Source organism: Eulemur rufifrons, chromosome 10 (genome assembly GCF_041146395.1).
Source record: "Eulemur rufifrons isolate Redbay chromosome 10, OSU_ERuf_1, whole genome shotgun sequence".
In the NCBI taxonomy this organism is placed as follows: Eukaryota; Metazoa; Chordata; class Mammalia; order Primates; family Lemuridae; genus Eulemur; species Eulemur rufifrons.
In genome coordinates, this window is record NC_090992.1 from 15,973,262 (window position 1) to 16,000,034 (window position 26,773).

Sequence of the window (26,773 nt, forward strand, 5' to 3'; positions counted from 1 at the left end):
TTCAGCTCCAGGCTGCACTTGGCCCCATGCTGAATCCATCAGGCAGCTGAGAGACAGGGAGATTCACAAGGAAGGGCCACACGCTTCTGCGCAAAGTGTTTTTTGTTTTTTAATTAAAAAGAAAATAAGAAAAACAACACTTCCCAGGGTGCGCAGTGATGAAATATCACAGGCATATAACAAGAAGGAGAAGGAGTCCCGAGAGCTGCACGCAGAGACCCCCTACAAGGAGGGCTGGCCCAGGGCTCTCCCATGAGGCCACTGTTTTCACAGACAGACGTGCTCCTCTCCGAGTCTACGAAAGAGGATGCACTTACCCAGCCTGGCTTCTCTTGGAAGGCTCAGCCACCTCTAGCTCACTGGTCCATGATGTGCACATAGGCAACTGGGTTTTACAAGATTTGACAGATGGGAGGTGCTGGGTGGGTGGTTAGGGGTACACACAACTCCTCTCACTGACCCCTGGCTCTTCTCAAGGTCTCTGGGGGCTGAGGAAGCAACGGTGTCCCTCCACGGGGACACAGGGCACATGCTAGATGCAATGTCCTGAATTAAGCCCTCTGGTGGCTTCCCTCCTGGAGTGGGAGCAAAAGGAGTATCTGCAGGTAAGTTGGAGCAGAAAGAATAGGGACTTGGACCAGCCAAGATGTGCCTGGCTGGGGCTGCATTTGGGGGAGATTTTGATATATTGACCATCATGAGTTTTCCACGCAGACCTTTCTTAGCTGCTCAACAAATTCCTCCAAATCTGCCTCCTTTGGCCCAATCTTTGGGGGTCACATAGACCTGGATTTGACACCTATGTCTACCATTCACTAGTTCGTATGACCCTGGCAAAGTTACTTAACATCCTTGAGCCTCTGTTTCCTCATCTATTAACTGGGGAGGGTCACGTGACCCTCACAGAGTGGCTGTAGATTGTAAGTGTGACCATGCCTTTGAAGAGCCTAGTACAGCACCTGGCACATAGTAAGTGCTCACTCAGTACACAGCCATATTATTGCTGCCAGCCAGACACCAGTGCTTCCATGGCAGAGCTGGTGAGTCTGTGTGTGTGGATGTATGTGTGACAAACAGAAGGTTTAAACAATGTTCTAGAAAGAGGATGGGTTCCTCTGAGACGCCTGTGTTATGTCTGGGCAGTTTGGAGGTCTTGGACCACAGGGGGCTGGCACAGGACCTCCACTCCTTTTCTCTTGGGCACACGCACTGGCTTAGCAGCTGTTCTGCACCTAGACCTCCGTGCCCTCCCTGGGGTAGAGGACGCTGCCGGTGTTGATGCCGTTGTAGAAGTGAGGGCTGAACTGGTTGAGGACGGAGCCTCCGTAGCTGAGCGTGTTGGCAGGCATGGGGCTGGCCCACTCGCCCCCGCCCCCGTGGCTGCTGAGGTTGGTGAGGGGGGTGAAGGAGTTGAAGCTCAGCGAGTTCTGGCCCATCTTGTCGGTGGGCTCAGGGCCGAGTCCCGGTGTGGCCACGGGCCGGCCCATGGGGCTGGCCCCGCTGGCGTAGGCTGTCATGGTGGAGAGGAAGCTGCTGAGGCATGGGGCACCCGTGGGCGGAGGGGGCGATCGTTTCTCCGAGGGGCTGGTAGTGCCCGGCGAGGCACCATCCAACATGTCCTGAGGCTCCACGCTCTTGGGGCTGCCCACCAGGAGACTGTTCTCTGCCTTCTCTGAGGCCAAGGAGCCTGAGCTGGAGGAAACGTCCGATTTTCTCTTCCTCTTCCTGCGGAAATTTCCGTTGTCGAACATCTTCTCACAGTTGGGGTCCAGGGTCCAGTAGTTCCCCTTGCCTGGTAGAAAAGTGAAAGGAGGTAAGCAGGGAGATGGGCTGGATGTGTTGCCTCTGTTCCTCCTCATTTGCGTCAGCCGAAGACGAAGGCGACAAAGCGGCGAGAGGAGCATGAAAGGCGGGACTGACGTGGAGGGTGCCCTGAGCCATGGACCACAGCATCTGTATTTAAGCAGCCACGGCGAGGCCCTCTGGACACACGGGCGAGTGGCACAGGCAGTCAAGGGGTGTACGGGGTGGGTCTCTGTAAGAAGGCTGAGGTCGGGGGCGCTACTGGGGGCGTGGAGTGCTGCGTTGCTGAAGTTAAAGAAAACTCAGGGAAAATTCAGGACTCCCTGATAGGCCTGGGCTTGGAGTCCAAAGATAGACATGAGTCCTGGCTTTGCTCCTAACTGGGCAAACCTCAGCCTCCTGCTATGAAGAAGTGGGCTCGTTGTCCTTCCTCAGGCTCACTGGGAGGACCACGGGCGCTAGACATGTAAAGCAGCTTCCTAACGGCGAGGAACCAGCCCCGGGAGGCCTGAACTCTCCTCTCGGCCTGAGGGTAGGGCAATCCCTGGCCGGGACACCTGTGCTCTTCTGGGGGACAAACAGGACTGGCCCTTGCTAACCTCCAAGTGGGCAGGGGGGCTCCTCTGAGCCAACCCCGGCTTCCTATGGAGGAACCAAAGTGGACTTTAGTTCTGAGAAATGGGTGTGTGAGTACTGAACTCACCACGTTGCAGATTTCTGTGTTCTAGAAATGCGACACTAAAAAGAAAAAGTCCACTATCTCTGGTGTCAGAGAGACCTCATTCAAGCCCTGTCACTATCACTGCATTCGGTGCCACCTTCGGAAGGCACCTTAGGTTTCACATCTGAGTGTTACTTTCCTTATCTGTAGAATGGGTTTCATCAGCCTACCTTGTGGGGTGTTGAGGGAATTAAAGGAGATTTTAGAAACAGGACAGGCAGCAGAATGGGCCGGCAGTGGGTGCATAACCGAGTCAGATCCTTGTTTTTCCCAAGTCAGGCTTGGGATGCACTTGGCTTTGCTTGGTCCAGTCCTCCATTCCGAAGCCTTTCTCTGTGCTGGTGCTCGGGGTGCACGTGACTCACAGAGGCTACTGCAGTCGGTTAAGCTCGTGCTGACACCAAAGGCCTCACATACATTGTCTGTTACCTGCACCACAGCCTGCAGATGCTGTTCCCATGCCTGTCTTTCAGGCGAGGAAACAGGCTCAGCCATCTCTCCTGCTCGGTCCCCCAGTGGTCCCTGGGACAGCCTCAACTGACCCCCAAACCTGCCCCTGGGCACACGTTTCCCCCACTGCCAGGCTCCCCTCAGCCCAGCCTCCCAGCAGCCCCCAGGCACATTGAGAACTTTCTAGAATGGCGTTTTGGGGAGGAACAAAGTGAGCCTTCCTTGGGGGCAGCCCCTCAACACTGAGCCCCCTTACCCGGGTCGTCCTCGTCGCGGGGCACCTTCTTGAAGCAGTCGTTGAGCGACAGGTTGTGGCGGATGGAGTTCTGCCAGCCAGCCTTGCTCTTGTTGTAGAAGGGGAAGTTGTCGGCCACGTACTGGTAGATCTGGCTGAGGGTGAGGCGCTTGTCGGGCGCCCCGTGGATGGCCATGGCTATGAGAGCCGAGTAGGAGTAGGGGGGCCGCACCAGCTTCATCAGCTCCTCCTGCGAGGGGATGGGCAGCCAGCCCAGCTCGCCGCCCCCCAGCCCCGCCACGCCGGGCAGCAGCTGCCTCTGCACGCCGTAGGCCTGCGGCAGGAAGGGGCTGGCGTTGGCGCCGGGCAGGTAGGGCGGCGGGGTCACGGTGGGCCCGTTGAGCCAGAGGTAGGGGTTGGGGGTGGCCCCGTACTCGCTGCCCCCCTCGAAGGAGGGGGCCCGCTGGGGGCTGGGCACGCCCTGTGGGTGGAAGAAGTTCTCATAGTAAAGGTTCATCTCGGGGGGCTCCTGGCCGATACTGGGGAATTGGGGGCTGCAGCGAGGCGGGGAGGGCGCCGGCAGGTCGAAGGAGCTCATGCTGGGGCTGGGCCGCCACAGCCACCTGCCTGGCACCGGCGTGGGAGCCGCCCCCGACAGGTGCTCAGCAGGCGCGGCCCTTCCACTTATACCCCGAGGGCTTGGCCGGCGGCCCCACCCAGGGGCGGCCGCCAGCCTGCAGGCCCGCCCAGGGCCCGCCCCCTCGGCCACCGGCCCAGGGGACGTGCTTTCCCGGCAGCCCCAGGTCCCCACCAGCACATGCCAGCGCCGGCTCCCCGGAGCAGATGTGAACATGGCAGGGGCGCCACTCTTCCCTTCGCTCTCCTCTCTCTCCCGCCTTCCTCATCATCTTCACTTCCCCCTTCTTCCTCCTTCATCCTGCCTGGGTTTGTCTCACTTCTTCTCTTTCCCTTTTCCTCTCACCTTTCCACCCTTCTTGCTGTCCTCTCTCCCCTGTCCTCTGTGCGTCTCCTTCTTTGTTCCCTGCCGTCTCCTTTCACACTTTCTTCCTCTTCCCTTTGCCTCTTATTGTCTTTCTCTCTCTCTCTTTCTCTTCTTTCTCTCCAGATTGTGTTTCTTTTCTATGCCCTGCTCTGGCCACCCTTGTTCCTGCTCCCTCCCTCTCCTCTTCCCACTCCCACCCCCACCGCGTTTCCAGTCTTCCAGCTCTTTCCACTTCTGTCTCTCCCTTCTTTCCTCATCATCTGCCTTCCTGGCTTCTCTCTTTCTCTTTTACTCTCTCTGTCTCTTTCTCTCTCTGCCTCTCATTCTCCTTGGGCCTCTCTTCCCCCATGTCTCCCTCGTCTTCCCCACGGATCCCTCATTCTCTGATCCGCTGTCCCCGTTAGACTAGACGGGTGCTTCACCAGAAGTCTTCTTTCTTGGTTTTCTGGGCAAAGACACCTGGAGTTGCCAGGAGAGAACCGGCCCTGGGGCACCGGCGCTGAGCAGAGAGCCTGGCCTCTGGCCCGCTTCACGGGGCAGGCGGTCATAGACTCCCCCCGGCCCGACACACGCGTGTGAGCACACAAACACACACACACACACACACACACACGCTGCACGGGGGCAGAGAGGAACAACAGCAGGGGGAGAGTGGGAGTCGGACTTCAGGGAAAAGCGAGAGAGAATTTGAAGGATTCAGGTTTCTTTCCAGCGGCAGGGGCACAGCAGCCCCCTCCTCTGACCCAGAGTCCCGTGGAGTTCCAGCTTGCAGGGGTGCCCCTCGCAGAGGCTCCTGGCGTGGAGGGAGTGAGGCCAGGAGGACGGACCCCGCTGCCACTGGCCCCATGTCCTCGCTCCCTCAGGCTCCAGAAGCGGGAGCTGCAGCCCCCACCGGCATCTCCCTGCCGCATAGCAAGTCCTTCTCTCCCGGCTCCATTCCCCAACTTGTCCCAGCCTCTTCTGGTCCCCAGGCCCGGCCCCCAGCCTGGGGCACGGGTGGTGGTCTCCCTCCCCAGAGGGTTGGCAGCTGTGCCCTGACCAGGTCCTTTGTGGTCAGGCAGATGGGGGACAAGCAGGAGCAGCCCCTCCGGTCACCCCTGCTCCCTGCCCTCCTGCGTCCGCCGCCTTCTCCCCGTTCACCCTCCTCCCGCTTCCTCCAGACCCATGTTCCTTCGAGGCCAGGGAAGGAGGTCACTTACTGTCCCAACTAGAGGGGGTGTTTCCCGCGGAATCCTCACCTCTCTCTGCTCCCCCACAGCCGTGTGGGGACACAGGTGGCAACATGAATGCCACTGAATGAGTTTCATCTTCAGCCCCTTGGGGTCGAGAGGATGAGTTCGAGGGGACTGGGTAGGAGGGGTCTCCCAGGCCTTGAGGAACCACCTGTCCCCCCATGGAACAGTGACGGGGGTGACTCTGAAAGGTCTGATTGCCCAGGCTAGGCTTGGGGAAGCACACTTCAAGGAGTCAAGCCAGACAGCCCACGTTTCTGTTTAGAGTTTCTACCAGGAGGCCTGGCTGGCTGAGGGTGGGACCCTAACTTTTCACAGTCTCAGGGAACCCCTTACTGCAGACCCAAAGCCTGACAATTAAGCCAGCAATTCCACTTCTCAAAGCTTGTCTTGTAGAATTAAGCAGAGCAAAGAATTAGCTACAGAGATGTCCACTTCAGCATTGTTTATAGCTGTACCAAATTGTAACTAATCTAAATGCCCAATAATAGGTGATTGGCTAAATAATGTATCATCCAAATGACATAATATTATGCAGCTATAGAAAATAGATTGTAGAAGAATAATTAGTGATATAGAAAGATATTTATGTTCTCTACTGATATTATTTGGAGAACCAGGCTGCCAAATCCCATGATTTTTTTGTAAAAACATATATTCATATGTATATATGAAATCTAGAAATGTAAATATAAAATTGTCAAGTATCATTTCTGGATAAAGAATTGGATGTGATTGTTGTTATTTTAAATGATTTAAAAGATCTATGATTAGAGAGCAGCAAGCTCACAGGCGATTTGCTTTTGGGGTTAAGTGTCAAAGGACAGAAAGAGGCCACACAGCAGGGATGTAGCAGACAGGAGCTCTGAGACCAGGAGTTCTTGGTGCACATCTCAGCCGTGGTGCTGAATAACCGTGTAGACCTTGACAGGAGGTTAAGCTTCTCTCAGCCTCAGTTTTCTCGGGTGGAAATGGGAATGAGGCCAGCAATTAACTCCTGCTGCGTGCACTCACTGGGGCAGTTGATGCAATCGACGTAAGGCACTTCGCATGGCGCACTGAGGCTCACTCAGTAAATACGGGTTATTACACATTATAGTCAATAGACTATGTTGGTATGCACAGGCGAGCACTCCCGAGCTTGCTGCCCTGCGAGTTAATTGATCCCTTCCAGCAGCCCACAGGCAGGGGAGGTGTGACAGGGATTACGGTGAACGAACAGAGGGAGGAATAACCAGTGTAGACACCGACTGTACAGCCAGATGGTGCTGTCTGCAGACAGCAATCAGAGAGGCCCCAGAGCCCACAGTGCACGGCTGAGCTAGGCCAGGACCCAGTCGGTCCACACCGTTCCGCTCCCCTTGGCCCATCTCTGGGGTCTCTTTCCTTAGCAGCATTTTCTGAGGCATGTGCACCTGTCTCCCTAGGTGCATGTGGGTCCCAGTTTCTTTTGCCCAGGACCTCATAGGAAGCCTGGCCTGTCTTAGGAGGCCTTGTCTACACTGAGAGCTTCTGGCACCCAGAGCCAGTGGTCGGGTATCCCAGCCTCCCTGCACTTAGCCACGGGGTTAAGCCTGCAGGGCAGGGCTGTCCAAAGCATCCCCAGAGGGCCCCTCATTCCAGATTTTTATAAACACCAGCTTCAGCCCTTGGAGGGGGACGATAGGAGCTGCCTGGTTCTACCCTGCCGTGAGGTTTGGGAGTTGAGCCCTGAAGACCCCTGACCAGTCCCAGGAAAAGAATCAAATGTCTCTATCGCCTGGGGTCACTTTGTGGATTACTTTAGACTTTCTGAAATTTCTAGAAGTGAAAGTTCAAGCTTGAGAAAATGTTCTCTGCCTATCATTAGGGAAAAAATAATAAAATAATGAATAAAAAATAAGAATTGTGTGGACGGGGGCTGCAGCTTGCATCCTGAGGACCAGAGGGAGGACTTCTTAAATGAGAAAAACTCCAAATTGGGATACTTGACAAAAGGTAACAGATGATTAAAAACATTGGTTTTGGGATCGGACGGAGCTGGGTTCAAATCTCTGCTTTGCTGTTTCGTAGCTATATGATCATGGCCAAGTTTCTTATTCTTACAAGGCCTCCGTTTGCTTATCAACAAAATGGGGATACAAATAGTACCTGTCATGAATTTTGAAGAGAAGAATGGTGTAATGTATGTAAAGTGTAGGGCCCAGGGTCTGGCAAAGGCCGTGGAAAAGGGTGATGATGAATGCCAGAGAAACTGAGGCCAGGTGTGGACAGGAAGGTGGCTCTGGGCAGGAGGCCCAGCGTCATCACCTCCTCTGAGCAACGTTTTACCATTTGATTTCAACTTGGGAAAACCTTGCCATTTGGAAGCCACGTCCCCAGGGAAGGAGGCAAGGCCTGCCGCTCTTTCTGGAGTATGTGCCCAGCAGGCAGCTGTAGACACTGCCGGGTCCAGAAGCCCACCCTGGCTCTAGTTCTGCAGAAAGATTGAATGGACACAGGCCCCCAGGCAGACCGTGATCAACCAGGGCCATCACTTCTGGCCTTGTCTTTCGGGGGATGAAGAATCCTGCTCTTTTAGAAGTCTGACCTCATCCTCAGTTTCCTCATCTGTAAAATGAAGAGAACCGACTACTTCCGAGTGTTGCTTTGAGGACTGTCAGGCATGTGGTACTGTACATGCTCAGTAAATGTCACCTCTCATTAGGGACTCAGGAGCCCAGGGTGATGGCAGATGCTAGTGGCCCCCAGCTGGGGCTAGGACATCCCTAAGCTCTTGGACCTTACCTACCTCTCCCCAAACTCACCTTCCATAGGGTTTGGCTCCGTGGGCTCTTTCTCCTTTCTTCACACAAAATGCACATAGTTTCTAAGTTCCAGGGTTCCCAGGAGCCTGGCAGGGTGGAAGTGTGTTTGGATGGGGCGTGAGGGGGTGAGGCACTAGTTGGCCTCTAGCTTAACCTCTCTGCAGCACGGTTCCTTTGTCTGCAAAGTGGGGATAAAAATCGCAGTCCCGCCTACTGTTGATATCTACAATGGCTTCCCGTCCTGCCCGAGCAGCAACGTTTTGAGAGTCATGTCTTGTGATACTTTGGGGCTTGACATGGGGCTGGCTTTTCCTTCCCAGGTGTGGGCTTTGCGGACATGTGGCAAGCTGTTAGCCAGGCTGGAGATGGTCTTGGCGCTGCTGCTTTTTGGCTTCTGGCCATCCTGACTGGAGAAGCACAGATCGGTACCGCCCTCTAGCGGCCCTTTCTCTAACAGCGGGAAGGAGAGTGTGGGGCTCTGGTGAAGTTTCAGGGCAGGCCAAGAGGTTTCTTCCAGGCCCTTTAAGGCTAGGAGACCAGAATGAGAAATTTAAGTGTCAGGTTCCCAGGACGAACAGCTCAGAGAAAAAGGCCTTCCCTCTGCTGCCATGGGAACCGTGAGAATTCGCTGGAAGTGGGGAGACACGTCTCAGCAGGCAGCCCAGCAGCAGGTGGGCTGGACTGGATCGGATCAGATCCCTCCGGCTGTGTTTCCTTAAGACAAAACCCTGCAAAGTACCCGTAAGTATCTTCAGCAAATAGTCTTATGATCTTTCCCCAAAGAGAATTATGGCCATTTTTTAGGGTAACTGTGGTCCGGGGGAAAAGGAATATCTGGATTTCTCAAACACTAGTAGACATGGGATCTGAGTTGACACCAACATTAGGGCATCTGAAACTCCACTGTGGTCTGCAGGTTGGAGGGTAGGCACTGGAGACCAAGTGACAGGAGCTTTGGCCTGGCCCTGAAGGTAGAACGTACACGCATACACACGTGTCTGCTGACCTCTGCTCTTAGAGCCATTACATGCAGCAGGAAGGTCTGAGTGGGAGCCCCGCAAACTACCCTCCATGTCAGGATCAGAAGGGAGAATTGCAGAGGTAAACACCATAGTAGAAGGGCTGATGGTTTCTATAATATTCCCATTCAATTCACCAGTGTGTCCTCTCTAACTGAAGTGAATCCCAACGGATGACAGTGATCTACCATCGATATTACTAGATGCCTTGTGGGATTTGGTATCTTTATTAGAACAGATCAGCACAGCCCGTGCCCCTTAGCATGTGGCTGTCCACCTGGTGAATGCTTTCCTCTCAGCATCCGTGCAGAAGGAAGATGAGAAGCAGGCACTCCCCTTGGGCCTTCGGACAGTGCACTCAGCCTGACCCGGCCCTTCAGGGGCCACCTACTCACCCAAGGGAGCCTAGAGGGCTTTGACGAGCCAAAACCCCAACCACAGCAGGACTTTCTGGACCATTGAGGAAAGTGGAAGCTGGACCAGGCTTGAGGAGGGCACACAGCAGCCACCAAAGAGAGACAAAGGCTACCAGGACTCAGGGTATCCAACGCCCTAAGGTGTTCCAGAGACGATGGAGGACAGTGGCCAGGAGCCAGCCTCCCTGCCCGGCTGCCCGGGTCTGAACCCAGCCATTCCATGTACTACGTGTGTGATCTCGGGTCCCTTCGTGCCTCTGTGCCCCAGCTTCTTCATCTGAGTGACAAATGTACCTACCTCCTAGGGCTGCTATCCAGGTTTAGGAAGTTAACTCTTGTCACGTCTGTAACACTGTGCCAGTGACAGTCAGGGCTCAGTAAATCTGAGCTGCTATGACCTTTGTCTCTCAACCCTCACTGTACCCCAGGACTCAGCCTCTAAACAAGCATCCATCTGCTGTCTCTAGGTGGCTGTAGTTCTGAACCAGGCCGCCATGCTCTTACCTCCACCTGTGTCAATTTCCTTCCCAAATGGAGTCCTCAGCCTCCTGCTGAGACCCCTGCCCTGCACAGCTCTCTGCTCCCCCCGGGCTGGGGTGGTGGGACTCTGCTCCTGCCCTCTCTTGTCCCTGCCTGACAGAGCTCCTTGCCTCCCACGGGTCTCATTGGAGAAACGTGTGGATTCCACCAAGGAAAGCCACCACTTCTGACCCGGTGACAAGATCCGAGGGCTGGATCGTGAATCTACAGGACCTGAGACCCCTCTTTTCCTAACTCTGTAGCAATTGGTTGGGGTCTTTATGAGGGTGACCAGGCTTGGGTGGTGTTGCCATTTCTTTCCAGAAGCAGAGAAAGGTAGCATGACACTCTCCACTGTTCAGACCCACTAGGAAGATTCCAGGCCAATGCTCCCAGCATCCTGGTAGCCCAGGGGTCGGCCCCCAAGGAAGCAGGTCAGGGGGAAGACTCTGGGGGAAGCATAAAGGAGCTGGGGAGATTTGGCAGAGGGCAAGGCCGGTGCCAGCCTCCCTCCCTGCCTTCTCCCCGGGAGCGCCTGTCCAGCCCTGGGCTGAGAGAATCAGCTAATGGAATACGCAACAAGGCTTATTTGAGCAAACCCCTTTTTATTGTCAGTAAGACACAGCAACACTTCAGAGATTAACAGCTAGAAAAGAGACTGGCTGGTTGTATTTCAAAATGTAAAGTACAAAACTGTGAACCTAAAATAAAATAAAAAAGAATATTTAAAAGGCTTTTCTTTTCTGTTAAGTTCTGGGACTTAGTAAATGGAATGAAAGCACAGCTCCTTGTCCCCAGGAAACTGGGTTGTAACAAGCGGTGCCTAGGCTGCTGGGGAGGGCGGTCCCCCACGGTCCAAGAATCCCCCAGCCGCGTCACTCCCCAGGTGACGCTGGACTTGTCACCACTCGAGCTCTGGGACCCGATTGGCCCCTCTGTCTCCGCTAAGTGAGGATGACTGATGAGGACAGCCTCCCCTCCCTGAGGCCTCGATGTCTCCTCTTCTGGAAACTCCCCTCCCTGGCTCCCCGACGCTGCCCTGGTCAGCAGCATCTCACAGGTCCGTGGACAGCGAGTCCGGGATCTGCTTGCCTTCTTCGGCCGACTTGCTGGCCAGCTTTTGGGAGAAGACAATAAACAAAAGCACAATATCAAGATGGGATTGTCACGAGCGCCAAAGTGGGGCTTTCCAGTCTCAATCTTGAGGCCCCTGACACTGACGCCTGCCCAAAGCCCAGGGAGCGGGAGCTGCCATGACCTTGACTTTGGCCAGAGGTGCAGACCTTGGCAGTGGAGCGACAAGGCTTTGCTGTCTCATGGCCCCTCACTAACCGGGGTGACTTGGGCACGTTGCCTACTGAACTCTGAGCCTTATCAAACCCTTTCCCGGGAGAGCAGGAGATCAGAAGGATGGATGTTGGGAACCGCTTAGCGTGGTGCCTGACTCACAGCACACTTGCCATTTTTATAGTAGCACAGTTCTGGTCTAGTATCATCTTGAGGATCAGAAGTGTCATGGTACCTTCTTGATCTTAAAGCAGAGACTGACGAGTAACCACAGGAGATGAGACTTGAAGAGTCAGTGCTTGGAAACTAACTTTAATTTGTAAGATTGTGTAATATAAGTTGAATAGGAAAGTGCTTCCAAAGAGAAAAAGCGCTTTCAGCTTCCAAAGCCAGCGGCTGCCGTGGCTGGCGTGGGAGCACGGGGGGCGACTGAGGCGCGGGCTGGCTACCTACTGGTGCTGGGGTCCCAGGGGCCCTGCACGTCCCTCGTGAGGGTTGGTCCTGGTCAGAGGAGCTGCAGGGGCCCCAGGGGAGAACTGTACTCCGGGCATCACTGGACAGGGACCCGGACCTCAGGGCCCCCGACCACGCCTCCTAGGGAGTGAGCACGTGCCACACACGCACCACACACGAACCCCCGTTTTCTTCTCTCTCCACATTGCTCTCTTCCCTCCCCCGTTCCAACATCCTCCCACCTGTCTGGGTCCTCACCATCGTCTTGAAGAACTGATTGACCTTCTTCCTTTTCAGTGTCTTCTTGTCGCCATCTGAGAGGTGGAAGAAGGTCTGGCTGAGGCGGGGGGATGTGTTGGCCTCGTCCAACCCAGGCATGCCGGCCACCGAGAGCGTGAGGGCTGGAAGGAGAGCAGAGACAGGCCTGAGCGGTGGGCGGAGGTGACGCGGTGCCTCGGGGGAGAGAGATGAGAGATGGCTGGGGACAGAGCCAGCATCCAAGGCTCACACATCCTGTGTGCCAAGAGGGAAGCACCAGGCCTGCTTCCTGTCTGCCAGTGGGCGTTGGAGCTGTCCTCGTTGTGTGAGGTTTGCCAACCCTGCAGACAGGGGTCCGGCCTCCTGGCCCCCAGTCAAAGCCGTGTCCAAGGGCCAACTGCCTCAGAAACACAGAGCCTTCTGCCCCAAGGTGGGGACAGTGTGAGCTTGCTCTTCCTCCACATCCCAACGCCAACACCCTGGATTTCTCATCTTTCCCAAAGGCCAGGGGCAGTGGGGAAAGAGTCTCCAACCCGGGTGTCACCTGGTGGAAGGGCCAGAGAGCCTGGTGGCTACAGCACCAGCTTGGAATTTTACAGAGACCCGAAAAATTAGCTACCTCTCTCAATGCTGGTTTTGACATTGATAAAACTGGAGTAAGAGCCCAGACCTCCAGCACCTGTGAGCCCTGCTGGGAGGACGCGAGGGAAATGGCTTGTGCTCACTTCAATGCCACAGCCAGGCATGGGCTACCCTGTGTGGCCCAACGGGGCAGGGGACAGGGACACAGTTCCAGGGCAGAGGGCCTGGGTCTGAACTCAGCCTCCACTACATACTAGCCAGTGCCAGGCAAGAGATTGATAGTCTAGGTACTTCGGTTTCCTCATCCATACAATGGGTGAATGACATTATCTACTTCATAGTTACGTGCAGTGGGGCAATGAAATAATGCAGGAGTGCAGCTCGTGCAGTCGGGGAACAGCTGGGGCCTCCCTGTGAGCTGCCTGCCGAGGCCACGGGGGCAGCACCAGCCCTGGCCTGCTCCCGTGTGACCCCTCGGCACAGAGCCTGGCACAGGAAGCAGATGCTAAGGGCGTGCTGGGGAACAGATGGAGTGCTCTCGGGCGTGCCATGCCCCCATTAGGGCCTCAGGATCCCCTCGGTAAACCAGGAACTGCAGCTGTGCCCTGCTCACCTCCTCACAGGACAGTGTGCGATGAGGGGTGGGGGACACGTAGCATCTATGTACCAAACACTCTGCAGCTGTAAGATGTGGTGGCAATTTTTGTAATCCAGAAATAGTCTTCCAGGTCCGAAAAGGAGCCATAGGTCTTAGGGACATACCAAAGACAGACTCTGGCCCCTGGGAGGCCTGGGTAACTAAGGATGCAGGGCCATTTGCTGTGACAAATGAATGCCCAGCAAATCCTGAGGACCAGAGGGACAGCAAGCCTCTACCCCAGCCTGGGTGGAGATTGCTGGGATGGCTTTACCCACAGGAAGGGTGAGTGTGGACAGAGATCAGAGGAAGGGGGGCTGTGAGCAGAGCCGCTCACCTTCAGGATGCCTGGTCTGCTGTACTGTGTAGACACGGTCCCCATCCATCCTCCACCCGCCAGGCTGGTGGCCTGCACTACCGCTATTCCCCATGCTGGTGGTGGCAGGGCACATACCTGGGATGGTGGGCATGGACTGGCTGGCGAAACTCATTTGAGAGAGGATGGACGCCTTCGGGGGGATGGCCGCATGCTCCGAGAGGTTGGTATCACTCATGAACTCGTGCTTCCTGGAAAGCTGGATGAATACACCACACACACACACACACACACACACACACCCCCCAGAGAGGCTTAGCATGAGGCAGATCTGGTCCTTGAAATGTCAGAGACAAGGGCTTGCCATCATTTCTATGAACCCAGCTCCAAGTTTATCTATTTTGTTTTATCACATTCCATGCCAGCCTGCCATGTATGTTGCACAGGTTGCACAGTATACAACTCCAGGAGTATTGGGGGGTATTCATTTAGACTATCATGTGAATGGTGTCCCCTAGAATTGTAAAACACAGAAAACATTTCCATCCTTTTCCCCCTGGGCAAGAGTAGCCTGTGGGGCCCACTGGGAGGTTTGTGGAGCATCCTTTGTCCACCAGAAGGCATCTTGGCTGGCTCTTTGCCCTTTCATCTGGCACCCCTCCCTTGCCAGGGCAGATAATCCCTGTCCTCCTCCCAGGTACCCAGAACATTTTCAACTAACCTCTTTTCAGGGGAAAATTAAGCTTGACCCCAGGGCTGTCTGACATCAAGTCTCATTACTAAACAGTTATTAGTTTACAAGACCAAACTCTCGAAGCCAAGACAGTGAGATTTTGTCTCCTCATTCCCGCCTGGGCTCCGGGTACAAAGGAGGAGGTGGTGGAGGCTGATGTCAGTGGTTAGAATGGCCCTGGGGCTGGGGACAGGGGCTGGGGGTTGCAGGAACACCGGCCCCTTGCCAGGCTGCTGCTCTCCCCGTCAGTGGGAGAACAGGCTCCTTCTCCCCCGCCTCGCAAAGCCCTGTGATGGCAGAAGGGACCCACGCAGGCTCCGGAGTGTGACTCCTGGGCTCAAACCTTGGCTGCGTCTGGCCCCAGCCATCCCTTGCATGCGCATGCGCATGCGCACGCGCTCCCCTCCCTGCTACCGTGGTGCTGCCTCCGGGATCCCCATGGCACCACGGAACCAGGCTTGAGCGAGAAGGGCCTCGGCGCCCCGGGTATCATGCCTGGCACATAGCAGAGAGTTGCCGACAGTGTCCGAGAGCAACTGGCCTCAGCCGCTCACCCGCTTCAGGTCCGACTCTGCTGCTGCCTTCTCGTCGGCGAACACCACGCTGCTCCTCTTCGTCCGCTTCTTAGACCTGCGCAGCTTGACCTCGGGCAGCGTGCTCCCCGGGGAGATGGGCTCCTCCGGCTCCACCCTCGCGGTCCTGGGTGATGCCAATTCCAGGTCGAAGCTGAAGGCCGAGGGGGACAGCAGTGGAAACTGCGGTTAGAGCTGCCGTGGAACTGCCTTGCAGGGACCCAGGGGGCCAAGGGACCTTTGTGAGACCTGAACTGTCACTACAGGGTCCGGGAGAGGTCAGCCAGCCTGGCAGAAAATTGGGGAGCCATTTGCTCGATTTGCAAACATTCAACTAAAGTAAATACAATTTATTTTATGTTATTCATAGTAAAATAAAGTTGAAGGAGGTGAGACATAAAAAAGAAACTGGTGGTGAGGAGCGAAAATGGATTAAAATGTGGATTTGGGGTCAAATCTAGGCACTGCCACTTCTTAGCTGAATGGCTCTGGGTAAATTCCTAAACTTCTTCGAGTCATCATTTCCTTTTCTGTAAACAGGGGACTTTGCAGCGACCTTGCAGAGTGGCCACGAGATGAGGTCCGAGGAACCCTCAGCACATTCCTGGCACCCAGCGCGTGCTGGATCATTCATGGTGTCTGTTATTAGAGCAGCTGAGCTGGACAGGTAGAGCCAGAGGGTTCCAGGAAGTGGAAGAGGCCACGGGAGGGAGGACCCCAACAGGGGTGTGGGAGGTGCAGGAGAAGGAGCTCTGCGATGAGGACATCCTGTCCTGGCTGGGAGGAGATTCCTCAGGAGGCAAGGAGGTGAGAACATTCCAGAGGGATGCCGCCCGGTGAGGAGCTCTGGCTGGCCGGCAGAGATCACTGGACTGGGAGTTGGGGGCCCGCAGGTGAGTCCTGCAGGGCCCTCGGGAAAAGCCGCCTTGCTCTCTGTGCCCCGAAGGCTCTCTAAGAACAGCACTAAGCCTCCTGGGGTACTGTGAGGTTTCGTGAGGCTCCAGGTGGGGAAAGGCTTATTTGAAAGGGGCGAGGGGGGCAGAAGGGAGGATGCTGGGCAAGAGAAGAGTGGGGTTTGGGGGTTGGGCCAGGGAGACAGGGTGCGAGGGCTGCCCGGGGGCAGGGACAGACCTCTCGGAGGTGGTCTTGCTGGGGGTGCTGCAGTCAGAGTTCATGGAAGCCAGCGAGATGATGGACATCTGCCTGTAGGAGCGCAGCATGGACCGCGGGCGGCCCACCCTCCTGTCGTCGAAGTCGGGCTGTGGGTGGGAGAACAGAGTTTGGGGCTGAGCAGGGCGTCGCACATGGCTGAGGCTGGGGGTGGCGGTAGAGTAAGGAATGTGGCTTTCATTCCCGGTTCCTGGGAGATAGATCTAAATCCTGGGAATTTTTTCCCATGTGACAGGAGTGTCTGTTGTCATGGTGACCCCCTGGAGCATCCCTGACTTTATGCTAACAAGAAGGCTCCAGATGGCCAGAAAGACCAGCCCTGTGGGTACAGGGGCTTTGTGCCATGTGACATCAGCTTAACCCCTAGGGAGTGGACGGGGCTGGAGACTGCCTTGAGTCACATGGCCAGCGATCCAATCAATCGTGACTACACAGTGAAACCCCATTAAAACTCCAACACTCAGGCACCGGTGGGCTTTCCTGGTTGGTACCACACAGCAAGGTGCTGGAAGGGGGACACAGCCTGAGGACACAGAAGCTTCTCTTTTGGGACCTTCCCAGGACTCACCCTGTGCATCTCTTTATCTGGCTGGTCTTGATTTACATCACAAACTGAAATCGTGTAAGTATAGAGCTTTCCTGAGATCTGTGCATCCTTCTAGTGAATTATCAACCCTGGGCAGGTGGTGGGAACCCCCCAATTTGTCACCAATTGGGCAGAAGTGTGGGTGGCCTGGGGACCCTGGGGCTTGTGGATGGTGTCTGAAGCAGGAGGAATCTAAGACTGTGCAAGGTGACCTAACTCCAGGTAGTTTGCATCAGAATGACATTGCAGGGGCTTCACACAGTGCTGGAAGTGAGAACTCCTCTCACAGAAAAAAACCTTGCATCAGAAAAGACCTGAGTTTACCCCTAGGCTCTTCCAGTAACTCACTTCCCCTCTCTGGGTCTCAGTTTTCCCATCTGTAAAATGGGAAGGTTGAACCAGATGGTTTTTAAGGGACTGCACAGCCTTAACATTCTGTAATTCCATTTTATAAGGAAGAAGATAAAGATGTCCCTGTGAGCACCAGGCCAGTGGCTTCTTTGGGCCAAGGAATTTAGCGGCCAAAAGCAGTGGCCTTGAGCCACTAGAACCAGGTGCAGACCCGGACCCACACTCATTGGCTATGTAGCTCCTGGCAAGCTACTGGACCCTCTGAATAGACACAAAAGGTTTTAAATAATTCTCCCTCCCAGGCCTGTGAGAATTAAATGACCTAGTAGATGTCAAGAGCTCTCATCAGGCCTGGCACACGTAGGTGCTTCATCACTGTAGCTTTTGTTATTACAGAGTCCTTTGAGCAATCAGTGTTTACACAGTCCCAATTGCAACTGGAGTTTATTTGGGGGTGAATTTGAGGGACTAGGCTTACAGGAAGGTTCCCCTGGATGGCTCCAGCCACGCTGGCTCTTTGGAGGCAGGTCCCTCTGCTGGGTCCCTTCCCACTCCAGCCTCGGCGTCCTTCCCTGCCCCATCGTGCCCCTTCTGGCCAGGGGGACCGCACATACCATCTCCCTGACACCATACTCCTTCTCCACCTTCACTTTCAGGTTCTTGAAGCACTCCTCCATCCGGTCATGGAACGGACGCAGGTTTTCTGACACCCTTTTCTCGTGGATCTTAATCCCGGCTCCCAGGAAGGGGATCTGGGGAGAAAACAGTAAACGGTGAGCCCAAGGCAGCTGGCAGGACTCGGCCCGGGACCCAGCCTGTCACAGCAGCTGAAGTCGAGTCTGCTAAGAATCCATCAAGGGCTTTGGGGTCCTCAGAGGCCAGAACACAGGGTCCCCAGCCATGGGGAACAGGGGAAGCCGCAGCCTTGGGGTTTGCTCTGGGAGGGAGAGAAGACTCCAGCTGCCCTGGCCTCACGGAAGGGCTGGACCCCCCCATCAGAGGCCACAGCCTTGGAATCACTCCCTTATACAATCTACTGCGGGCCAGAAAGTGGGGCCCAGGAGAGAATCTCTTTTGATTTGACTTAAAGCCTCACCTAAGAAGTTCTTGGCAACACAAAAGTGAAAGTTTGAATGTCAGGAGGTGGGAGACAGGAAGGGAAGAGCTGAGAGGAAAAGGAGGAGTGGGCGCAGCCTCATCTTGCAACATTATGCGGTTGCAGAGAAAGACATGGGCGTGTTGATGCCCTGAAGTTACCACCAGCAGGGAGCTTTAACAGTGGAGACCCAGCCTTGGGGAGGTGAGGGAGGACGGTGGTCTTATTCCCCCACGGGGGCGGGGGGCAGACGCATGCTGTCTAAGTGGGAGACAGAGCAAAGGGACCTGCAGAGCCATGGCGGCCACTGCTCAAAGGAGAAGCTCAGGACACTAGTGGTGTGGCCTGGGGGAGACAGAAACAGGGGTGCAAAGGCGTAGACTATGAATTATTTTAGAAAAACCCTAACCCTATCCTTACCCTTTTATGATGGTAACGTAAAGATATTTCTGCCTCCTTCTCTCAGAGCTCTCCCTGAAATGACGAGGTGAAGGAGAAACTGAAATCTCAGTGAAGCATGGAGACGTCCATGAACCTGCCTCACACTACATGCGGGTGGAAGGAGGATGGAGGACGGTAACTGGCCTTCCAGAACACAGTGGGGAGCTGGTGATGAGAAAAGACCCACCTGCCTCTAGGAGCCCAGGAGGGGCTCAGGGGCTGGGGGCGCTGGGCCCCACAGGGAAGCTGGGTGGGCTGGGGGCCAGACACAGAGGGCCGCTGGGCTCTGTATCAGGGCAGGTGGAGCGCCAAGTGCCACCACTTCACCTGGTAGCCAGGTACCATATTTTCCCACTTTCCCAAGAAGTGGCTTATCATCTAGAACAATTAGAACCAGAGGCTGTGGGCTCAGCACCACCAGGCACAACAGGGGCAGGATGAGGAGCCAGACTGGAAATGAGGGGTTGAATGGAAAGTTTGCACTGGATAGCGAGACCTGCACTGCCCAGGCCCCAAGCAGCCAGCAGCCCAGCGGTCGGTCGGGATCATCTTCCTTTGCAGCAGCTGGAAGGGTCTGACTCTGGAGGAGGTGAATGGTCCCATGGAGATACCGACATTTGTGAATCATTCAGCTACCATACAGCAATGCCACCCAGCTGACACGGCTCCCTCTCATGGTTACACATGTTCATTTAGCCCCACTCTTAACTATGAAGAAATGGCCAAGGATCACCAGACATATTAGAGAGAATTCTCCAATATAAAAGGAAGGAAGGAAGGAAGGAGGGAAGGAAGGGGAGAGGGAAGAAGGAGAGAGGGGAGCAAGGAAAGAAAAACCAAAGAATTTGGAAGAAACATAAACTAAAGAGAGACTAAGAAAACATTATTTTTAAAAAATTTTAATTAATACATAGAAACAGAAAAGATTTTCCATTCATGGAAAAAAGAGATGGATTTTATATAAAAATGAATAATGGAAATACTACATATAAAAAGTAGTGAGATATAGTTAAGATGGTAAATGGAGGTAAATTTATAGCTTTAGTATTAAATATTAGAAAAGAGAGAAAATTAATTAGCTAAGTGGCCATCTCAAGATATTAGTAAAAGACCAGTAAATTAAATCCAAAGAGACCAAAAGGATAGAAATAATAAAGTGTAGATATGAATGAAAAAGAAAAATAAACTTACAACACAGAAGATCAACAAAGTCAAGAGTTGGTTCTTGAAAAGACATAACAATGATGAACCCCTGAAAAGACTAATCAAGAAGACAGAAGGTACCAATAACCAATACCAGGATTGAAAAGGGAGTCCCATTACAGAAGGTACAAACTATGGAAAATCATAAGACGGCCGGCCAGGCACGGTGCCGCACATCTGTAGTCCCAGCTACTTGAGAGGCTGAAGCGGGAGGATTACTTGAGCCCAGGAGTTCGAGACCAGCCTGGGCAACATAGTGAGTCCCCATTTCTACAAAGAATTAAAAAAAAGTTAGCAAGATGTGGTGGTGTGAGCCTGCAGTCCCAGCTACTCAGGAGGCTGAAGTGGGAGGATTGCTTGAGCCCAGGAGTTTGAGGTTGCAGTGAGCTATGATGATGCCACTGCACACTAGCCTGGGTGACAGTGAAATCCTGTCTCAAAAGAAAATAATATATATTATGATCAGGGGAGATTTGTGTCATGTATGTAAAATTGGTTTAATTCAACTAATATCTAGAATATCTATAAACTCCTATAAATCAATAATATAAAGACAACTCAATAAAATAAGTAAAAGATTTGAACAAGTACTTCACAAAAGGGTAATCCAATTAGCAGTAAGCATGTGTAAAGGTAAATTAAAACTAAACTGAGATACCATTATACAACCACCAGAAGGACTAAAATTAAAAATACTCACAGTATCAAGTGTCAGTGAGAATGTGAAGCAACTCACTCTTAGAAGTTGGTGGGAGTTATGACTCAAGGGATGTCATTTAAGAAAAAAAAAAGAAGTTGGTGGGAGTGAAAATTGGTTCAGCCACTTTGGAAAACTACTTCTTGTATCTAGTAAATATGCATGATCCAGCAATTCCACAACTAGATGTATACCGAGGGAATTGAGTGCTTATGCCGAAGACAAGAACAAGAATGTTCATAGCAACTTTACTTATGAAAGCTGAAAACAACCAAAATGTCTACCAACAGGAGAATGTATAAATTGGTAAATTATTGTTATACTGCATACCTGTACAACAGATAACACTTAGAAACAAAAAAGTCAAACCTCTATGTATGCAACAAACTGGATGATTCTTAAAGGCATTAAGTTGAACAAAAGAAGCCAGACATACCACAGCACATACTGTATAATATTAGTAACAATTTATAAGAAGTTTAAGAACAGGCCAAACTAACCTAACTTATGGTGACAGAAGTTTGTCACTATCTACTAAAGCTAAATATTCTCACACACTATGATCAAGCAATTCTACGCCTAGGTATACACCCAACAGAAATTGTGCATACGTGTTCCAAAAGAACACACACATACACGTTCAGCACAGCTTTATTCATAATAGCCCCAAACTGAAATCAACCCAATTCTCCATCAGTAGAAAAATAAATAAATACATTTTGGTATAGTTACACAATCCAGCTATATGGCCTACTATACAGCAATGAAAATGAATGATAAATAGCTATGTACAACAAAATGAATGAATTTCACCAACATAATATTGTACAACATAAGTTAGACAGAAAAGAATGCATACTATGTGATTTTGTTTATATATAGGTAAAAAAATAAGCAAAAGTAAAATATAGTGCTTAAGAATAAAGGCTTGGGTGGTAAAACTATTTTTAAAAAGCAAGGACATCACTACTCTAAAAGCAGCGTGGTGATCGCTCTTGAGGCAAGATGATGATGACTGCAAGGAGGCCTAAGGTGGGCTCGGGGCGCCAACAGAATTCTATTTCTCCACCTGGGTGGTGGTCCCAAGGGTGTATGCTTTGTGATAAATCAGTGAGCTGTATATTTTTATGTGTACTTTTCTGTATGTTATATTTTCCAATAAAAAGTCTAAAAGAAGAATGTATTGTAGACATCTTTTCATGCTAATAAATATAGAGGAAAATAAGAAAAAAAATAAGAAGCTATCTGTCTTGAAATCTGTGAAATCTTGAACAGCAAATGCACTTTGAAAGCTTCAGCCTTTGTTGGGTTGCTAGAGGTGCAAGTATATTCATTCCCCTTTGAAATCTAAGATTCCCATGTTTTGAGAAAATCCAAAGCGTATCTGGCTTTGCAAAACCAAGAGCTAATCTAGAATGACGCTCCAAGTGGGCAAGGGACAGGCCCAATTTTGTCCATCCGATCTCTGCTGCCTGGCTCTGCGCCTGTCGAGCACACAGTAGAGACTCGATGGCTACAGGTTGCAAGAACGACTGGGATGGAATAGATGAGGAAGAGCTCGTCTGCTGTGTGTCTTGATGTAAAAGGCAGCCTTCACCATGAGCAGGGCTGCATCTTTTGAGTGCAGGTGCCCATAGTTAGGGTGTCTGGGCTCTGGGTGGGAGGGACGTGGTCCAGGACAACCTCCTTTGGGGGCTAAGTATGCCTCTTGTAACAAGGTGGCTTGGGAGCAGTGGGTGGTGCGGAGCTGGCCGCTAGGGGCGCTGTCTGAAGGTGCCTGGCTAATGGGTTTCAGAAGCAGTACCATCTTCATGAGATCTCTGCTTTCAAAGGTTCCCTTCTTGTTGATAGTGCCCCTCTCATTAGATCCAAGACATTGGTAGAATTTTCTTAGAAGGTACATCCTGGCATTAGCTGTGCAGTGAGGCTGAGTGAGGTCCATTCTCTGGACGTGGTGGACACAGCATGGAGAAGCTGTTACCAGGTGGGAAGAGGTCCCCAGTAGAGAGGACCAGGGCAGTGTATAAATTGACAGTGATACCCAACAATGATGCGAATTTGTGTGACATGTTAGCTTTCCCTGGCACCCCAGGAATATCTGAGGATGGGAACCCATCAAAGCCTGGCCTTCCTGCTTCCCAAGTTGGAGGTGGTGAAGGAGAATATCATTATTGGAATATTAAAGGGCATGATGACCCTGGGAGGCTGGGACCTCGGGGATATTTGAGTTGCACAGGTGGCACGAAGAAGTAAAAACGGAGAGAAAATTCCAGACAGACACACAAAATGCATTCAGAAAAAGTATGTCTGTGCAGTGCTTGGTGTTTCATTTTTAAAGCCCCACTTTGCATAAATTGGCAGAGGCAGAGAAGGACCTGAATTAGGAATCCTTATTTTAAGAAAAAAGGCTGCACCCAATGCTTCTCATTCCCTGATTTCCCTAGAGTAACAAAAACTCCCTGCCACAAAAGCTTGCTTTTCTTTGCACAGTGACTGGCAAGAAGGGAGGGAGGCAGGCAGCTGCAAGCTCTGCTCCCTGCCCCTGCGCTCACCACTCGCCTCCCACCCCTGCCCTCCGCAGCCGCCCCTGCATAATGCCAGAGCCCAGAGCTGGTGATGTTTGAGGAAGGGGCTGCCCCAGGCTGGGAGGGGAAGCCTGGTCCTTTGAAAGCCTCCATGGGAGGGATCTAGCAGACTGCTGCTTCTGCAGGGAGAGGGAGAGAGAGGAAAAGAGAAGAGGAAGAGAAGCTGAGAGGAATAAGAAGGGGGTGGGGGAGAGACAAAAGACAGAGAGCCTGGGGTGGCAGTAAAAGGCTTCTAAGACAGAGGGGGAAAGGCAGAGACAGACGCACAGAAAGGAGGAAAGAAAGAATCCAAAAGAAGGAGAGGGATGCAAGGAGAGAAGGGACAGAGAGGAAGATGAGAGGCCAGCCCGGGAGAGCAGGGCAGTGGGAAGGGCGGTGCCTTCTACGTCCCCTGGCTGAGAGCAGCAGCTGGTGTGCACTGCAGACCCTTTGACCCACGGCCAACCAAACACAGACCTCAATTATTTTCAAAACCTGAGATCCTCCGGAGCATTAAGGCAACAAACTGGGTCAGCCCTAGGAGGAGGAGAGGTGGGGGTGGGGGCCCACGTCTTCTATTATCTGATTGGCCTGTGCTGGGTGTCGGGGGAAGGTGCTGGTGGGTGTGTGGGGGCTCGTGTTCACTTTCGTCCCACTGTGAAAAGCCACCTCCTCAATTCAACATCAAATAAAGCAATCTTAGCAACACGCAGCACAGCACTGCTGCCCTGCACCCGTGCACCCCCAACCTCTGTTCCGGGGGAACGAGCTCAGGTGTGACATAGAGTCAGAAGAGGCTATAAAAGCAAGGGACAGCAGGTCATGTGAAATTAGGCCGTGTCAGCTAGAGCCCAGCTCAGGGCCGGCGAACCATGGTGAGGGACAGGAAGGAGCCCAGCTCTGCTTTACCTGCCACGCAATCAGGTCCTTGAGGCGGTTCAGCTTGTCCTGGTCCTCGGGGTGGTCCCTGATGTACTCCTCAGTGAAGAAGGCCTGGGGAGGACAGACAGGAATTTGGGGACCCCTGTTCATTTGGCGTGGACCCCACAACCAGTCTCTTTGGCACTGGGAGAAGATTTGATTTGAGAGGGGCAGGGATGAGGTCACAGGCATTGGGAGGAGACAACAGTCAGACACCTGTAGGGACTGACACTGTTGTCTGTGCCTGGAGGCTCTGATCAGCACCCACTGGGAATGGGCTGCAAAGTCCTGAAAAGTAGTTGTCAAATTGGGGTCCCCAGGCCAGCAGCAGCAGCAGCAGCACCTGGGAACTTGTTAGAGAGGCAAATTCTCTGGCTCCTGCCCAGACCTACTGAATCCGAACCTCTGGGGGTCCGGTGGGGACCCTGCAGGTGGTTCTGATGCACCTTCAAGTGGGAGAACCGTGCTCTGAGGACAAGGGCTCAGTAGGAGCTTCACTCAGTGGGTGTTCCGGCTCCCCTCAGGGCTCCCCTCGCTCCAGCGAGTGTGTCAGCTCCTTAGCCTTTTCTGGGGCTCCTGTCCTTAAGGCGTGCACACAGCCATGCAGGCACAGCTCATCGCTCCTCAGGCTGAGCAAGAAGTTCCCCGTGACGACTGCCTGGGGCGTCTGGGGGCGGCTGGAAGGACTGACTCCACAGTCCCAATACTACTGTGCTGGGTTCTTGGTTTTACGTCAATGAATAACAGAGGAAAGATAACAGGAAATTCATCATGAGATTTATTACAATGAGAGTCCATCTTTTCTTTAATGTCTGCTATGTGAAAACCAAGTAAGGACTTTCTAGTCTTCAATGCCAGGGAACCCATGTCTCCCTACTAAGAAACTGGTATTCCCCCTGCCACCCCACATAACGGATGCTAATTCTCTCTTTGCCACGGACACCAGAAAGCTCAAAAATGAAATATGTGGTTCACATATGTGGAGTTTTCTGGAGGGCCATTCTGACCTAGACATTTAGATTACACCTGATCTCCTGGTCTGTCTGTCTTTTCATATATTCTGAGTTTTGTTTCTTTCCACTTGTATACATCATTTCAAATCCTCTGTGGAAGGGATGGGTTTATCCAAGTGGCATGTACTTCGACTTGTGGTCCCTGTCCTTTTATGGTTTGTCTCAGTCATCCCAGAGCCTTTCCTTCGCAGAGCTGCTGGATCTGCCCAGTGGGCTAAGGGCCCCAAATGAGCCTTGCCCCTGCCTGTCCTAGCACAGGGCGTGGCCATGAGGGCGGGAAGGAGACGGCAGCCAGCTAAGACACCAGGCTGAAGAAATGCTGGGAGCTAAATGAGGTGCAAGCTGAGTGTCCCTTTGGGGGACAAGGAAAGCCACAGTAGGATCAGCAACATGATCCCTCCCTCCACTGCTCTGTCCCCACCAGGCCTGGAGTGAGGAAGCTCTCACCTTCTCATACTTGGCAAAGCCTCCCATGACGGCAGGGTCCACGATGCCGTTCAGGAGCATGGACAGCGGGTTGATGGGGAGGCTCTCGTCGCTCTGGTACTGGTTGATCATCATCAGGATCTTCTCGTTGGCGGTGGACATGGTCTCAATGGCGTTCTCCAGAGGACTGATTGTGGTCTGTTGAAAACAAGATCACCCAGAAGAAAGGGCCTTAGCAGGTCGCTTTAAAGACAGATATAATTATTAAGCATTGATTTTACTTGGGGTGGAAATTCAAATGAGGCCATGCTCCCTGGGGAGCTGTAGAAGGATTTTGTTGTAATTAGTGAGCTCTGGGGGCTGTTTTCTGTCTGGGGAGAGAAGGGCTGACTTTCTGCTTAGCAAGAAAAACATTTTCTCTGCAAGGGCAGAGGCAGAAAGTGTCAGGCACTTGCTGAGGTTTCAGAGGCTGAGTGTGCCCAAGAGAGGATTTTCCCTTCTTATTACCTGGGTGAAACATGCTCCAACTCAACCCTGCAGGTATTGGTTGAGTAATTACTATGTGGGAGCTGTTAATTAGCTGGAGAGATCAGAGCAGCTTGCAATGTGAGCGCCAAGCCCAGCACACAGTAGATCCTAAGGCTGGTTGCTGTTAGAGCAGTTGCTGTTCCAAGGCAGATTCGGTTTAGTTGGGAAGATAAAACTAAATACCTCTCCAACACCTCTTAGAAAGCAATACAGAGGGCCATCAGATGCCAACTGGCCAAACAGTGTAGTCTGCAAGAGAATGGGCTCCGGAGTAAAAAACTGAACTAGAGGTCAAGAAACATTTTCTGTCAAAGGGCCAGATAGTAAATATTTTAGGATTTGTAGGCCAGATGGTCTCTGTTGCAACTACTGGACTTTGTTATTGTAGGGCAAAGGCAGCTACAGGCAATATGTAAATGAACGAGCATGGTTGTTCCAATAAAACTTTCTACAAAAACAAGTGGTAGGTGAGATTTGGCCCATGAACCCTAGTTTGCTGATCCCTGAACTGAACTAAAACAAATAAAACTGAGTACAAATATTCTTAAATTTGTTAAGACTTGTTTTGTGGCTTAACATGTGACCTATCCTGGCGAATGTTCCATGTGCACTTGAGAAGAATGTGTATTCTGTCCCTGTTCAGTGAAATGTCCTGTCTGTGTCTGCTAGGCCCATTTGGTCTAAAGTGCAAAGTGCAACGTTTCCTCATCGATTTTCTGGCTGGCTGATCAGTCCAACATTGAAAAGTGGGGTAT

The 26,773-nt window shown here is 52.6% G+C and overlaps 2 protein-coding genes across 3 annotated transcripts in view; both read right to left on the reverse strand.

Annotated features, from left to right (window-relative positions):
* Positions 1–1,232: 1,232 nt before the first annotated feature.
* Positions 1,233–3,807, reverse strand: FOXI1 (forkhead box I1). Of its 2 annotated transcripts, none has more exons than XM_069484224.1 (2): positions 3,231–3,807; positions 1,233–1,510 (listed from the first exon to the last, which is right to left on the reverse strand). In XM_069484224.1, the coding sequence occupies exons 1-2, from the start codon at positions 3,805–3,807 to the stop codon at positions 1,233–1,235; spliced, it is 855 nt and encodes a 284-aa protein (XP_069340325.1). The 2 variants fall into 2 exon arrangements, with proteins under 2 accessions (XP_069340325.1, XP_069340324.1); XM_069484223.1 differs by having other exon boundaries at positions 1,233–1,792.
* Positions 3,808–10,786: 6,979 nt separating this feature from the next.
* DOCK2 (dedicator of cytokinesis 2) overlaps positions 10,787–26,773 on the reverse strand; it is a 389,839-nt gene continuing 373,852 nt past the window's right edge. The window contains exons 45-52 of the mRNA XM_069484225.1: positions 25,512–25,688; positions 24,040–24,123; positions 17,744–17,881; positions 16,154–16,281; positions 15,005–15,176; positions 13,856–13,976; positions 12,183–12,325; positions 10,787–11,301 (exon numbers count right to left, since the gene is read on the reverse strand). Coding sequence (XP_069340326.1) covers positions 11,239–11,301; positions 12,183–12,325; positions 13,856–13,976; positions 15,005–15,176; positions 16,154–16,281; positions 17,744–17,881; positions 24,040–24,123; positions 25,512–25,688 — 1,026 coding nt within the window. The 3' untranslated portion in view covers positions 10,787–11,238. The remainder of the gene's footprint in view (positions 11,302–12,182; positions 12,326–13,855; positions 13,977–15,004; positions 15,177–16,153; positions 16,282–17,743; positions 17,882–24,039; positions 24,124–25,511; positions 25,689–26,773) is intronic.

Coding starts and splice junctions, on each gene's coding strand:
- FOXI1 (XM_069484223.1), bottom strand. CDS start 3,807: ATGAGCTCCTTCGACCTGCCGGCGCCCTCCCCGCCTCGCTGCAGCCCC. Junction 1,793..3,230: donor CCGCGACGAGGACGACCCGG/GTAAGGGGGCTC, acceptor CTTTTCTACCAG/GCAAGGGGAACTACTGGACC.